The following is a 16,723-nucleotide window of genomic DNA, read 5'->3' on the forward strand; positions in this document are numbered from 1 at the left end:
ATTCTCTCTACTGTTCTTTCTTACCTCTATTGTATTTAAACTATTTTGTTATATATATATATTTATCTACAACCATATATACTGCACATTAATTCATTCATGATAAATGAATGAATGAGTACTGCACACAGAAAGATGGTACACAAGGTTAATTCACCTGTGACAACTATCCTACACTTTCATGTTCATTGAGCGAACATGGTTGTCTGGGAAGAGATGTGCATGCCAATTTTGCTCTAGGTGGATGGCATAGGAACCATACTGTAGACACATTGGGAAATAGACATGCATGCTACACACACCGCAGTGGCAACGTAACTGAGTATATAGGAGGGGTGGCTAACCTGAGATTCTCAGGTGGACTGCACCTTCCTGATCACTGGCTATTCTGGCTGGGTGACGGGTAATTGGATGTCCACTAACACCTGGAATCACAGGTTCTCAATGCTTACTATTATCATTTACCCAGTATTTTGTTTCTGGAAAAAGAGGTGCCAAAACTCACCATGAACGCTTCCCTTGTTCTTTTATAATGGCAATAGTGCCAATGATTTCTGGCTGAAAAAAAGCCCTGCATTTATTCAATATATATCCACCCTTCTTGCTGGAGGAGGCCCAGTGTGGCAATTACTCTAGAATTTATTCCTTAGAGATATGGTATAGAATCCAATTATGGAGTAGCAGCAATCACATCCTCTAGCAAGCCAGTTCATTGCACCTGCGGCTTGTTATAAAGTGGTACCTCGGGTTACAGATGCTTCAGGTTACAGACTCCGCTAACATAGAAATAGTACCTCGGGTTAAGAACTTTGCTTCAGGATGAGAACAGAAATCGTGCTCCGGCGGCGCAGCAGCAGTGGGAGGCCCCATTAGCTAAAGTGGTGTCTCAGGTTAAGAACAGTTTCAGGTTAAGAATGGACCTCTGGAACGAATTAAGTTCTTAACCCGAGGTACCACTGTAGTTAGTAGTCCTTACGTGATGTCATGACAGGCTATTTTACCTTTTGTCATTTTACACAAATAGCAATATACTGATATAATGATGTTCAAGCTTCCCAAGAACACCAGTGCTTTCAACTGCGGTATTATAAGCATATCTTTGAAGTGTTCAATTCTCAAACTTCAGATCACTAAGCAAAAAAGCCAAGCAAAAAGAAACAATAATTGAGTTTTAATCAGCACAAAATCACCAGACATTTTATTGTAATTATGACAAAAGTTTAATTTCGATTCATTTTGCATTTTTATACTTTTAAAAGTAAATATAAATCAAAGAATGTGAAAAAACCCACAAACACAAAAGAAACATTGCTTCTGTGACTCCAAAAATTACATAATGCATATTCATAACTACTCTATTATCTATCTGAACAAGAGTACAACAGAATGGAAAAACACACAAAGTCATTCTTCAAAAGCCTCCTGACTAAAAGTCTCTCCTTGTAAATTATTTAATATTTTACTCTGTGAAAACTGAAAAAATGTATGAAGAAATTCCAAAAAGGATGAAATTCCAATACAAGGTACAACTTGAATTTCAGAATGCCTAAAACTTCATTTCTTCTAATAAAATAAAATAAGATGTGCTATAGTCAATGCTCCCCACAGATAAACCTTCAGAACTACTGCAGTAGTTTTACTATAATAGGAAATAAGTTTTATTGCTGTGAAATAAGGCTGGCATACTTATTTCCAGCAATGAGTATATTTACTCATTAGTGTACATTTTCTGCAAACAACTCATCAAGCTAGTTAAACCAGAAGGATTTTTTTATGGAGCTGAATTTTCAGTATTGTGAATATAGGGGGGGGGGGATAGTTGGCAAATTAAAGCATGAAATCCAACCTGTTAAGTAAAAATATGTATTTCATAGTGACAGATTAAGTTATTATTTATATTGTGAAGTGGATGCTACAAACCATGACTGCTAGATCAGGTGTTGTTTAACTGGTTTCCATCTACAAACTATCAGGCTCTGAGAATATGTAAAATGCTCACCATAAATCCTGATTTTATCTTAAGAATTTTAATTGTTTTATGATATAACTAGATAGTAAATAGTCCCTAAGGAATGCTTTTGATTGGGCCCAAACAAATCAGGTGTCCATAACAGCAGCAGTTTTTACAGCATATCTTGAGCTCCATTTTATTTCATTGATATTTTACACTAAATTATAAAGCTAGTGAAAATTACATAGTCCATCATGCAAAAATTAAAAAAAACAACAACCAACCCCTTCAAGCAATGCCATTAAATAAACCAGTGAAGCAGGGGGCTGGCAGATGGAATATAGTCAAGCAATGTAAGCATACAAGCTTGCAATGCTACTAATAATTTCCAAAAGGAAGAGTATCAAGAGCAAATGTCGGAACTGAATGCCTTGTCTTATCAGAGATAAATAAGTACAGATTCCACTTAAAGTGCACCTGCTTAACCTTTTTTCTTAAAAAAGAAAATCCTACTATTACAGCTATGCAAATAAGCAATACAAGCTAATCTTTTTACATATTCTACTCTATAAAGTAGTAAATAGTTGAAACCTAAATTACAATCTTTAATATATGAAATATGCTTTCTGTACCATGAACTTTAAAAAAGAAACTAAATGCTTATTCATAAATGCTGGAAAGTCTGAGAAATTGTTGACTATCATCGGCTGGTGTTAAAGAAACAGGGTTGTATTATATTTTTAAAAATTTTCATAGTCAACAAAAGTTTTTTAAGGCTCTGAAAGAGAAGCAGTCACTTTTCTTGAGATCTTTTGGCAAGAGAATATATAAAATAAAGTGTAGCAGGGCCTACTGACATTTTTGAACTTGAATGTTCATATTTTTTTAAAGCCAGCTCATTCAGTGTCTGCACACAGTTATTGCACTCATGTATTCCTTGGAATACATTCACATCAACACAGTAACGATGATTGTGATACAGCCATGGCAAAAATAAAGTTTTCCAATTCAACATGAGATGAACTGCCCGTATGCTCAAAAACTTTCTCCAGAGAATTAATGCAGGCAGTTCTCATTTGATGTCTGAATGTAGTCATTCAATTATTCACACATATAAAATTTCACCAACTCTCATAAATACAAATTTGTCAGAGCGGAAAAGAGATTTATCACATGCAAACTCTTAATTAGTGCGGTATACTGCTTTGGAATATATTTCTATCAGAGTTAAAAGAGCATTTTTCAAAAGGTAACCAAAAATGAATTGAAAATAGGAGTTTACTGCTAAGTGCAAGTCCTTGTAGCAAAGTTAAGACAAGTTATGTTTCATTTTATCACTGCACTTTAGTCTTACTGAAAGACTACTGAAATCTGTCCATGTTTTTCTTAGTAAATGCTACATTTCAAGATTAATGGATCTATCAAGTAGGCATTATCACATCTACTTAAAACAAATTATTTTTCTCTATAGTATGTCAAGTACGATTTTAGAGATTCAGGAAGTGGTAGACTCATAATTCTTTCCCGCAATAAATTTATTGGGGGTTCTTCTGGCTTCAAGGCTTCACTGTGATCTTTATCATCCTCTTCTTTGTTGTCTTCTTCCATCTTTTCATCTTCTTCACTATCTAGAGGCTGAGGAATGAGCTGATTGCCTACAAACACATAGGTGTTAATCCTGCGCCTACGACACCGTCTGCGTTTGCGTTTGGGTGGAGGTTTCGGAATAATACCCTTGGCTTGCAACTCATCATTTATATAGTTTCTAAGAGTGCGCCTAATGTAGATCCGAGCCAAGTCCTGTAGATTCCTAACAGCACAGGGGGCTGAAAAGAAAGAGAAAATTAAGATTGCTCTCTCTAGGTCAAGTTATCTAAGAGCAGTACTGCAAATCGATGGTGAAATTTTTAACTAGGTAAAGGAAATAACCTTTGAAAGAAGGTAAAAATAATATACTATGAAATGGATGACAACTAGAATGCTTTCAATGCCAAAAGATCAGTTATGTTGGCCAGTATCCAGTTAAAGGCAACTAGTTATACAGAACCAACAGAGTTTTAGACTTATTCTTCCTTGAGCAGTAGTCACACTGACTCATGCTGCAGGTTTGAACTGGACAGTCAAGAACACTTTGTTGATATGGCATGAGGTTTGCCCTGCCCATTTATTGGGGGTGCGTGGGTAATAATATCATGTCACTTTTTCATGACTATCTTGCCCAAAATTTGATAGATTACAAGAGAATTCTATCAAAAGAGTGGGGCCATAGAGTTATTATGTAGTTCCTTCAAATAGGTGCCCCTAGCCACATATTTTTAAACCAGATCATGTTAAACAGAATGTAGCTCAGTTCATAGGTAATGCTAGGTCAAATAATGACGAACATGCAGGTTCATGGTGTGAAGATTGCAGCCACTACACTCTTCCCACAATTCTGCAGCTGCCATGCTATCCAGGGCTAAGGTTTGGTTCAATGTTACATATGAACTTGGGCTCATGGTTTGTCTCCACCAGACAAATCATGGGTGGTAGACCAAGAAAAATCGTTGATTACAGCTCATGGTTTGTCTGAAGTGAGAAACACCAAAAGCCTGAGTTCTGATGCAATACATTCTAATATAACTTTAAGAATATTTATGTAAGTATCATCAGTAGCTGCGCCCCAAAGGAAAGACTAGAGTTAAATGGTACTTACGAAGTCCCACAGTATCATTTTTGCTGCTGTCACTCTTGCTTGGCTGCACAAGTGGAGCAAATGAAACAGCAAGGATGTTTTTGCTTTCCCAAGTATTTTGTCCAGTTCTTTGTATTTGGGTTAGCTGCATGGAATCATTTAAGTTTCAGACACAAAACAGTTAAATACATGACTTCATCTACACCTGTCCAATTCTCATATGCCGGCCTTGCTCTGACATAACTACAGCTTTACCATCACAAGGCTAAGCATCAGAATCACATGCTTCCTCAGTCAGCGTAGCTGTGAGATCAGAAGCTTTTCCTTGCATTTTATTAAGCACAGTTTATCTTTTTGACTGAACCTGAACAAACTGTTAGTCCTGAATATGATTACTGAAACAACCTTAGCTGGTTTCAGTAAGCCACAGTTAAAATTAATCAGAGTCTGGGGTTCAGACATAATATTAAACTGTGCTTAAATGAAAATGGAAGTGGAAATATCCAAACCCCACATGGCAACCTCAGAGGAGGAAGGAAGAGTATGCGAGTCCAACGCCTGCACTGGATTCTTCATGCAACAATAAAGTCAAAGTTCATTGCTACATTTGAGATCACTAACCACATTTGGACAGTCATATATTGGTTAAATAAACTGAGATATGACTCTTATGTTCCTGCATGCCATTCCCTGTGCCAGTGTTCAAAACTCCCATTGTTCTAGGCGCATTTTGCGACAGGGAATTTCATTAGTGCAAGCAGTTTCTGAGCTCTGGCTGCAGTACTGCACCTATGATTTCAGATTAAAACTGCAGAGTGGAAGGAAAGGGGAACCTTTTTCTGCCTCCCCATTTCCAGGTACTCTCTGAAGATTGGAAAAGAGATCTTCTTAAGAATATTAGGAGGGTGGGCAGGGGAAGGACTAGACCAAGTGAAAAATAAATATAATATTTTAGCTGCAGTTCATTCATTTTCAGCTTTGTATTCTCACTATTTTTTTTAAAAAAAGTCCTAAACATTCCGTTTTTGCACCCATAACCTAGGCTTAAAGTGCCATTATCTCCTAGCTTTCATATCTCAGTTTCTAACAGTGCTCTGCGCTCCTATAGCAATCAGACCAGAAGTCTCTAATTAACCATAACTTCCTGCTTCAGCTGAACTGAGAAACTATGGTTACCATCTTTCAAACCACCCAGGATATTAACTAACTTAAACCATTATTTAAAATATTGCTCTGAAGTTGGCAACTCTAATTTCTTGGTGCGATGAAATGAGAAGTGCTGGTTGCTTACCTGTACCTTTAGCTCATTGTGTAGTCATCTTTGCACACACACATACGGGTTTTGCACCTGTGCAAAGTGTCTTTCTGGAAGATTCTACAGCTAGGCTTGAGTTTTGGTGGATACTGCACTACCACCATCTATGTGCACAGTTCAAATTTTTGAACAACACAGAGGCCCAAAATTGAACAATCTAAAAATTCCAAAACACACTAACCCCTGAAGATGGAAAGGACAGGCTGCGTGTCCACACATATTTTCACTCTCAAGAATTATGGTTACAGGAAAGCAACATGTCCATTTCCTTTGTAGTCTTTGCACAGCTACACACATGGGTAGAGTAATAAGCTGTTCCTGAAGGTAGGGGCAGGCACAAAAAACAAGTTGAGCAAGGCCTGTTGGAAGGAGGCACCTACCTAGAGACTGTTGAGTCAAGGGTTGCAACTAATGAGACTCTTCTAAGAAAAATGAGAAGCAGCAACAACAACCCTCATGGAGTGCTAATAAACCCACTCCAGAACAGGACTGTTTCAAGGTGGCAACAAATTTAAAATACAGAAAAACACACTGTGAGCACAAGCTGAGCAGTGGCTACGGCAGATAAAAACTAAAGCTGGTCTGATGCTGGCCAGTTAGAAACACAGTCTGGCAAATTACCAAGGCATGAAATCATTTCCTTTTTTTCTGGATTGAGAAAACTAGGATGAATATTAGGTGGTGAGGGTCAATCCAAGAAAGACTACCCATGGGAAGAAGGAGAGTTGTTGTGCAAGGGTTAGCTATCATGAGTGCATACTGCCACCTGAAAAGGGACCACAGAAGTGAAGAAGATGCCACCAACAAATCCCTGTCACATAGAAGTGGAGGCTAGAGGGCTCAATGGTGCAACTCCCTAGGAAAAGTGTTCTGTTTTCAACATTTCTCTGAATCCCAGACTGCTCAATGTGCACAGCTGGTGCTGAAAGTCTATACCATTACTAAACTTCCCTGTACAAAGGGTAGCAGACATATTAATAGCCCTCCTAACATAAAGTAGTGGTTCTTGGTCCTGAGGAAGTCTGTAGGAAGTGAATCTGGACTTCTGGTCCAAACAGTAGTTAATCAGCCATCTCTACACCTACAACTGTTATCTAATAGTTGATTATATGTTCTAGCACCGAGGCACCGATCTTGAAAGATGCCATTTGTGGAAGAACAAAGAAAAACCTCTTTGCCCCAAATGTTGGTGACGTGAAAAGTTAATGCTATGTGCAATGCACAGATGCTGCCACTACCAAACACTTCAAGGACTGCTGCAGATAGATGAAAGGAAACCTAATGAATGCTCAATGATTCCTTCAGTGTCAATACCAAGTGAAGCTATCATTGAAAAGAGGAAAGCAAAATAAAAAGAAGTTGGGAGTGACATTGATATCAAGGATTCTTCACTCCTGATTCAAAGGCAGTAACAGTAAAGCCCCCACTGAAAAATGCAGCAGGGATAGATAGTGGCATTGAGACTCTTCAGCTTTGATATGGTATCTATGGCAGTTGAGTTACTGTGGGAAGAGTCTGCTGAGACCAATGCAACAACATAACTTTGATCCTGAAGGAAAAACAATCTTCCATACTAAGAGAGAAGTGTGGGGAAAAGCGTGGGAGAAAGCTGCTGACACCAATTCCTTTATCACCCTCAAATAATAACAAGATAGTTGCCTGTGGTGCAGCCAGCTGGGATAAGACCTCAGCACTCAGTAATGAAGCAATGGCAGCAGAGACTTTGCATTGTAAGTTAGACAATTACAATCCCATCACTGAGGTTTTCCATACTGCTGTAAATCATCAGCAGATAAATCAGCTGAGATTCACACCAGCTGATTGAGGCATTTCTCATCCCTGATATAGAGGTGGTGGCAACATAGTAACTGTAGATCTGGGGCAGTGCTGGTTGGGGCTGATGAGTGTTCGAGTCAAGCAACACCTGGAGGGCACCACGTTGGCTACCCTTCTGCTGTGATTGCCGCTGATATAGGCATGTGGGAATCTGCAATGAGGTATTTAAAGAGGAGCTCCCTTCTCTTTTTAATGGCACTGGCATGCCTGAAGGCTGTCATCAGAATGGCTGAAGCAGCAATGTCTTGGTGTCATTGACCACAGGTTTTACACTTTTGGGGGGGGGACCTTAGAAGGGCTGAAGCCCAGTGACAAAGTGGTCACACCAAAAGAATAGTCAAAAGAAAAGGAAAAAAGAAAACTAGAAAAATGGAAAACAAATGACTGTAGCATATAGAAAAGCATAAAATGAACCTCAGAATAAAAGGAACTTTTTTTTTTTACTTTAAACAGATGAAAAAATAAGGAAGAGACTCATAAACACTGAGAAACACTACACACAACAATAAGATAGCAAGGCTGAGCAGGATGATAAGAGATGCAAGGGTTTAAAGGAAAGACAGCTTTGGTGCAGGCCAAACCGGAAACTGACTAGCGAGGAGGAAAAGCATTGAAACCTCTGGGAAGGGTGATTCTGAGGGCATCTCTACCCGCATTTGTGAAATAATAGTATTGGGGAGTGGGGGAATCTACTTAAGTTATCAAGTCTTCAAAAGATTTCATATGAGGTGTGTCCTGTGACATGAAAGAAAGTGGAGGAGAGGGAATCATGCCCCTTAATATATGCATGGGGGAGGAGGGCACATGCTAAAACTAGAGCCTAGCTATAGAGTCTTCTCAAAAGAAGCTCTGTGGAGAGGTACAGAACCCATATGTGGCTCCACAGAGACTACTCAAAGAACTTAATTAGATGCCTCCTGGTCTGATTGCTTGTGCCTGCAGTGACTATGTGGAGGCATACGGCTTGCTCATTTTTCATCTTAATAAGCCTGGAAATGTTTATCCAAACTAAGTCACTGTCTAGTACTTCCCACCTTGAGAAAAAGAAGAGAACATATTTTTAACTGGCGGAACAGGGAGCCTACATTTATTCTGTTACATTCAAACATATTTCACATAATTCCCAGTTTACTTTTAGAAACACTTTATGTATTCTTGCTAACTTTAAAAAGGGTTGCAGGTCTACATTAATTTGTAGGGTTGATGTAAACAAAGAAAACTCAGCTACTTTTGGAATGTTTTAGTACAATTATATCACTGACTGAAATCCGATGCATGCAAATCCATGAATTGCCCAGGACAATGAGTATTTAAATACATATATTAATATGCACAATATCCAGAAATTAAAGATGCATGATTAAAACTAGTTGTGTATATCTGATGGGGGGAAAAGGATAAGTGTTCACATTGCTGAGAGCGCACAAATTTGCTTAAGAGGCCCTCCTTTGGTGTTTTCCAAGGATGGAATTAGAAGACATAATTACAGCAGTTTTCATGATTGGTTTTAAAATTCCTCAATACTTTATATATTAAAGATCTGTTAAGTCATCATTACCTGTCCAATTTTCCCTGCAAACGTATTAAGCTTGCAATCCTCTGGGCAGATCAGCAATACAACTATTTATTTTGAAAGCCTTTGCTTCAGTCCAGTGTTGTTTTTCCTTAATGGTTAGCTATCAGTGATTACTGAACAAGAGTGGTATGATGTAAACCTCTCAATTCAAAAAGCATCCATGCTTCCTTAAAATATAGTAGTAGAATGAGCTGTTTTGTGTATTGAGGAGAAATTATAAAGTTGTTATATAATATTTAATTGATGAGCATTCTTATTCTAAAGGTATTTGGTAACTTATTGAGCAAGGCAGGCTTCTTAGGGATACTGTCAGCTTGAGCAAGTCATGTATCAGTGTACCTACACATCCCCATCTGTAAAATGGAGATAATTATACTCACCGTAGAAAAGCCCTTTGATATCTATGAATGAAAAATAAGTACTAAGTATTATTGTATCACTAAACGTTTCATGCTTTTCAAAACATTCTGTCCTTGACTGAAAAGGAAAGAGAAAGAAATGTCCCAGTTTGCTGGTCACTGAGCATTACACTGTGCTTTAAAACATATATTCACTCTGAGTCCATAGTTTCTAATTTGTCTGGATTTTTAAAGGACCAATTTCTGAATTACGGTTGGGTGCACTTACCTGTTGGCTAGATCCCTTGGTACTCCTGCTAACAAATGAATAATGAAATCATGCACGACTTATCGGATGATCTGCATGTCTTGAGCAATTGCTTTATTCAAACATTAGCAAAGCAGTATGGGATCCAGTCACAGGGAAGTCAAAGGTATGCTATTTTGATAACATTACCATAGCTAGCTAAAGCTCAGTTTAAGAGATTAACTGAACAATGCTGAACATAAAACTATAAATAGCAGTAGTAGCACTGAAAGGGTAGCAGTCACTAATCAAAGTGCATTCTTAAACAGGCTGAACTGCAGCATGATGATGCCTTGATAACAGTGTTAATTTAAGAGCAGGGATAGATAGCTTGTCTGAAGGTAGGATAGAGGACTCCTGTACATAAAAGCTTTTTGTTGTTATGAACCCATGAATTAGTCACTCAGTTTTTGTGGCACAACAAAACCAGAGGAGGGCTCTGTCAGAAAAAAATTGACTAAAGGCCAGGGATGGTCCTAATTAGCTATAATGTGCACAACTGGGATCTCTGGAAGTCAAAGGAAAGAGAAGAGTGAGATTATGTGGTCTATTGTTTAGATGTTGCTATTCTCTGCTTTAAGGTTTACAAAATACCTTTGTATTCACTGTACTGAGGCAACTGACATTAAGAAAGTCATTACGAGTCCACACACAAGAGAACTACTTTTTATCTGTTACAACTAAACACACATGACAAACATACTCAATCACCTGATCTTCAATAGGCATAACTAGAATGCCTCCAATTTTCAATAATATTTTCATGTAGTTCTCATGGTCTTTTTGTACACCAGCTCCGCAGTAAATCCGGTCATATTGATGACTATCTGATGAGATTTGCAAGCAGTTGCCAACTACGAAGGCAGGTTCACAAAATTCAAATCTGTGGATAAAACAAACATTTCATGTTTTTATAGATACCATTATAGAAAAACACTAAATTGCACTTAAAATTGCACTTTTTAGTTGTCCTTTGGCAAATCAGAGAAATTTGAGAACTAATGGGAATTCAGCGGGAGTATGGACAGTTTATTGTAATGAATAGCACTTACTGCAATTGCATTATCTTGATGGTATACAGTACTTAGATTTACCATGAACACAATACATATACATTTATTATAGCCAAATTTCAGTAACAGCTGCACATTTTAAGTTTCATTCATTTCACTGGACTTAAATCTCTGAATGTGTTTTACTTACATATAAATTCAAATTCAAATATATACACATTGCCTTTAGTTGACAAGATCCCTTTATATGAATTCATAACATGTAGTTCACATTGAAAACATTCCCCAATTATATGCACTGAGTCAGTGAGAACTCTGCAGTTCCACTCTTCAGAACAACTTTTCAAATAATTGGACATAAAGAAATCCTGCCTTGCCCCCTTCTTTAACGATCTGTCAATATATGGCAAAAATATTCATTTTTAAAAAGAAAGTTGGGCAAGTGTCAACTCCTCTTAGTTTTTAATCTGCTGTGGGGTTAAAAAATATATCTTAAGAATTTTGATGATACTGTCTCTGGATCTTGTTTTACTTGTTGTTCCTATTATTATTATTATTATTAGTTCTGTTTTGCCACTTCTAATCTTTTAACTCTTTTTAGCTGTGACAAGGGGATGCAAGTGGCGCTGTGGGTTAAACCACAGAGCCTAGGACTTGCCAATCAGAAGGTTGGTGGTTCGAATCCCCGTAACGGAGTGAGCTCCCATTGCTCAGTCCCTGCTCCTGCCAACCTAGCAGTTCGAAAGCACATCAAAGTGCAAGTAGATAAATAGGTACCGCTCCGGCGGGAAGGTAAACACCGTTTCCGTGTGCTGCTCTGGTTCGTCGAAACGCCGTTTACCTTCCCGCCAGAGCAGTACCTATTTATTTACTTGCACTTTGATGTGCTTTCGAACTGCAAGGTTGGCAGGAGCTGGGACTGAACAACGGGAACTCAATCCGTCATGGGGATATGAACCGCCGACCTTCCGATCGGCAAGCCCTAGGCTCAGTGGTTTAGACCACAGCACCACCCGTGCCCTATGGTTTGGCATAGTAAAAGGAAAAAAAGTAAAGGACCCCTGGGTGGTTAAGTCCAGTCAAAGGTGACTATGGGGTTGAGGCGCTCATCTCGCTTTCAGGCCGAGAGAGCCGGCATTTGTCCACAGAGAGATTTTCCGGGTCATATGGCCAGCATGACTATGCTGCTTCTGGCGAAATCAGAGCAGTGCACGGAAACGCCATTTACCTTTCCGCTGGAGCGGTACCTATTTATCTACTTGCACTTTGACGTGCTTTTGAACTGCTAGGTTGGCATGAGCTGGGACCGAACAACGGGAGCTCACCCCGTCACAGGGATTCAAACCGCCAAACTTCCGATTGGCAAGCCCAAGGCTCAGTGGTTTACACCACAACGCCACCTGCATCCCTGACACATAGGTACTACAATTTAAAATATTTTCAAATTGTCAAATATGTTATATAGCCAATCTGAAGCTCAGTTACATTTAGAGACACAGTAGTATTCCAGTATAACAATCTAGTTTATTCCTGATATGTGAAAAAGTATACTCAGAAATCTGAGCACAGGACTGGAGTGGGGAAAGATATGGCAAAGGATTGATGGATCCCCTTAATCAGCAGTAGATATAGCAAAGACTTATCTATGTCAGTAAAAAAACACATTGAAAGAGAGTTCACAATTACTGATAATGCAATTGCAGTGAAGCAGGCATGATTAAGCTTTTTCAGCCCAACAGTTGCATTCTCTTGTGGGTAACCTTTCTGGGAGCTAGAGGCAAAAAGTAGGTGGAACAAAACTATGAATCTTACCTTTGTATATCAGGCTACATTCCAACCACACAAGGTTCAGAGGATTCTACATACACAAACCCCTCTGCCTCTCTATCCAGGAAAGCAAGAGGCATTATTACAATTCAAGAAAACAGTCCAACTAGGCAAAAGCAGTTCTTGAGAGTGCAGCCTGGGGGCTAGATAGAGGGGCCTGCAAAGATGCATTTGGCCCTCAGTTTCCCATCCCTGTGATACAGCCCCCACTCATAATGGAAAATCCAGGTAGCCATCTCCGTATTTTGAAAACTTCACAATTTAAAATTGTATTGCAAACTGGTGTGAAATACTATGTGGCTGCAATAATTAATAGAATAGGTTTCCTTTAAAAATCCCAGAAAAATATGCATGTTTTACTTCCACCATACAATAACTGTTTAAGGCCACAAAATGAGCCAAGCCGACAACATACTTACTTATCAAAACTATCACTATATTTTATGAAGCTCTCCAGTTTTTCCTTGGCATATTCCACCACATCTGGATGAAGTTCTATTCCATGATTTATTCCAAAAGGGCCTGTAAATTAAGAATTGGCAGCAATTTAAGCCTCGCTAAATCAAAGAGTGCCTTGTATATGAAGGTGGACATTTGATATGAACACTAAGCAACTTTAAGCCAGTACAGTATTTGGGAAGTGAAGAAATGTGAAGAGAAAGAGAGGGGGAGAGGGGAGGGGGGGGAGGGAGGGAGGGAGGGAGAGAGAGAGACAGAAGGAAGGGACTGTTTAATGAAAACTCTTTGTCCTATCCAAAACCCTAGTTTCAAGCTGAAAGAGTTTAACAAGGACATTTCAGCACAGCTGTAGCTCTAGTATTCCCCTCTCCAGTCACATGGCTGGTACCTGCTGGGCTCATTGGCTTGTTCCTTATGCATTTCTGCTCTCATGCTTGGATCCTGATGAAACTACACTGATTCCTGGTCATGCCCCTCTGAGCTTCAGAACGTGTGACCAGGTTGGTAAAAATGGTGCATCCAACTTAGAGCTAATGGTTCCTGCTAGGCCATAAAATGAAGTGTGTGTTTGGGGGGGGGTGTATTTTTAAAAAAGCTTTCAACCCCAAAGCTGCAATATGTGTTCATAATGGACAGATTTTAATTATTTCATCTAGGATGAAAAAAATGATGTGATCATTTATACAGACTACCTTGAAATGTTTAACTAGAGAGGACCAGCTTTATTCTCCCTTTGGAGATAGCTTAATTATGGGATGGCTCCCACACTATATTTTCCTTCCCAGTTGCTACTATTCACATGCCTGTGACAGTGTGAAGAAATGCAAGTAAAAACCAAGCTGCAGGCAGACATAACCAGAAATAATGTCTACAGTTACACAACAGTATCTTTCAAAGTACTGAGATTGTGTCAGTTCCTGTAACTTTATCCAAGTGTTTGATTCAAGTGTTGGTCAAGGATCTGGAAGACCATGTTTAGCGAACAGTTTAGAAAGGTTGTCAACACATAACTTGCTCAAAATATTTCTACCAGAAGAGCTGTTTAGAAGAGAAATTTGAAGTATGCCTGTTTCCTCTTATGTCATCTTTCATAGAAGGCACCTGCAAATATCAGGTACTCTACAGCAGTGCAGTTAACACATGCAAGCTACATGGGAATTGAGTTGATACCTGCACCGATCACTGCTAATGCAAATAAACTAGCAGAACAGCAGAGGCAGAACAGTAGCTAAACCATCCACCATAGCTCCAACTTTCACACATGCCAGTAGTTTGATACCTTCCTGTTCAACTTTCCATGTTGCTGGAGGAGTTGCCATCTAGAACTGCTTATAAGAATATGCACCCATGTGTCTATGTACTTCAACACAAGCACCTTTGAAACAATGCTCCATTACTAGCAACGAAATGATTTATGGATTTAAAGTTCAGGAGATGCTTGGGAAAGGTATCAAAACATTTAATTACTTGGATAAAGTTACAGAATCTCATGCCATGAACAATTCAAACAATCTATCAAGAAAAAAGTATAAATTTCATCCCCATAAATTTGGTCAATGCTGCACTAAGCGAAGAGGTATTTTATTCCCCACAAGAGGGAGCAGTGAGCTGACAGTCTTACTCCTGCTTTCTCTAGAATGAATAATAATTTTCAGGGATTTCCCCATGTCATTAAAGATTGACTTAATCATTTGTTAGTTTCATTAATAGTTTTAATAACTTTTTAAAAAACACACTATTCAGAACAAAACTGCATGGAATGCAAGAGATCCATGGCTGGACTCTATTTCCACTTTTGGCTAAACCATCTGCAGAATCTCTCAAATTTGGATCAGAACAGAGATGCTCGGAATATAACATTCCTTTTCTGATCTATATCCCTGAGATATGATTTGCCATAATGTATAACACAAGAGGTACTAACAGCACAGAAAGAATGGGTTATATGACCCCTTCTTCCTAGCATTAATGTCCAAATCCTACTGCTCTACTCAGTTTCTTTGAACTAGAAGCACTGGAAATCCAATCTCAGATCTCCCATATCTCATGTTGTTTGGCCCTAAGTAAGAATGCAAGTGAAATACTCAACTCTCATTTCTAAAATAGCAAAATCATAAATAAAACACAAGTTAAGAAGTGAAGAATCAAGAGCTAAAGGTGGAGGTTGCATTTGAAATTCCTGAATAATATTTTAAGGCATTGAAGTCAATTGTACATTAAGTACAATTCATCTGGAAAACCTCCTTATAAAGTGCTATGAAGCTAAATGACAGTTATGCATGCACACAGTTGTAAAACTGAGATTCTTAATAAATTTCATCTGCCATAAAACATATATTATTAACACTTTTTTTAAAAAAAAAGTATTACCTAATATTAATCCCACCATCGTGCTTAAATAGCCGGTTCCACTACCCAGATTAAGAAAAGACAATCCTGGCTGAAGTTTCAAAGCTTCCATGACTTCAGAATAAATGCAAGGGGCTGATAAATGTATATTTCCATGCTTCCAAGCCAAATCTTTATATGCATTGTCCCTATAGCCTTCCAGGTAGTAGTCACCACGATCAATAGCTCTGAAGGCTTGCTCCACTCTGTCAGTACGAATATATTGTGCTTCTTTCAAGTTATCAATTAAATCATCATTGTCTTCTCCTGCACTCACAGCTCCTCCCATGATGATTTTCTATAACAATTCAATTAACTCCGGCAACACATTGGCAGGCCCTTGTTTGACGTTTCCATGTAGAAGGGAATCCAATCCTGTCAGGTTCAATACTGCTTTGCAAGAGGCTCCTAAAAGATTTTTAAGAGGACATTCTTTTATTTTCACAGGTTATTAAAAAAAAATCTAATTGAACACAGGGTATGGAAGCTAATAATATTAATTTGTGCCTAATATTTTGAACAATGCAAGTATGAATCAACCCAAGTGTTTGGTGTACAACTAAAGTTCTTATTGTTTGTAACCACGAGCCCCAATAGGTCAAAGTAATCCATACCAAATGGAGCAAGGTCAAAACAAATGTACATTTGATTCTCAGGTAGACATAGCGCTATTAAAAGGAGCACATCCATATGAAATACACAGGAAAACATGCCGAGAAACAGAAACAGAAAAGGAAAAAAGAAAGTTGTTTCAGTGCCACAGTACCAACAATCAATACAAAACATGAGTATAACACTATTGTGTTATTCTAACTGAATATAAGGATGCACAAGTTGGCACTCAGTCTCCTGTCTAAATCGCTACACCCACTAAAAGGAAAACATAGGATAAGCCCTGGATTGTATGGTGATTTTTATTCTATTATCAAAGCTAAATGTCCGGGGGAGGGCAGAGACTTCATGCAGTAAAAGGTTGGATTGAGTCTTCAACTGCCCTGAGAAAAGTATCTTGTATTGTTCTTAGAAAAAGGACAAAGCC

General features: G+C 38.5%; 1 protein-coding gene across 16 annotated transcripts in view; it reads right to left on the minus strand.

Moving 5' to 3' along the window:
* Positions 1-1,196: 1,196 nt before the first annotated feature.
* Positions 1,197-16,723, minus strand: part of PCMTD1 (protein-L-isoaspartate (D-aspartate) O-methyltransferase domain containing 1) — a 34,122-nt gene continuing 18,595 nt past the window's right edge. For 9 of the 16 annotated variants that reach the window (XM_083623065.1, XM_083623078.1, XM_083623075.1 and 6 more), the window contains 6 exons: positions 15,667-16,092; positions 13,257-13,359; positions 10,709-10,880; positions 9,733-9,753; positions 4,647-4,770; positions 1,197-3,777 (listed from right to left, as the gene is read on the minus strand). In XM_083623065.1, the coding sequence (XP_083479191.1) occupies positions 3,407-3,777; positions 4,647-4,770; positions 9,733-9,753; positions 10,709-10,880; positions 13,257-13,359; positions 15,667-15,973 (1,098 nt within the window). In that variant the 5' untranslated portion in view covers positions 15,974-16,092 and the 3' untranslated portion in view covers positions 1,197-3,406. The remainder of the gene's footprint in view (positions 3,778-4,646; positions 4,771-9,732; positions 9,754-10,708; positions 10,881-13,256; positions 13,360-15,666; positions 16,093-16,723) is intronic. The other 7 variants (XM_083623071.1, XM_083623070.1, XM_083623066.1 and 4 more) reach the window with 1 other exon arrangement.

The sequence above is a fragment of the Podarcis filfolensis genome (genome assembly GCF_964270895.1).
Source record: "Podarcis filfolensis genome assembly, chromosome: 7".
NCBI classification, from domain to species: Eukaryota; Metazoa; Chordata; class Lepidosauria; order Squamata; family Lacertidae; genus Podarcis; species Podarcis filfolensis.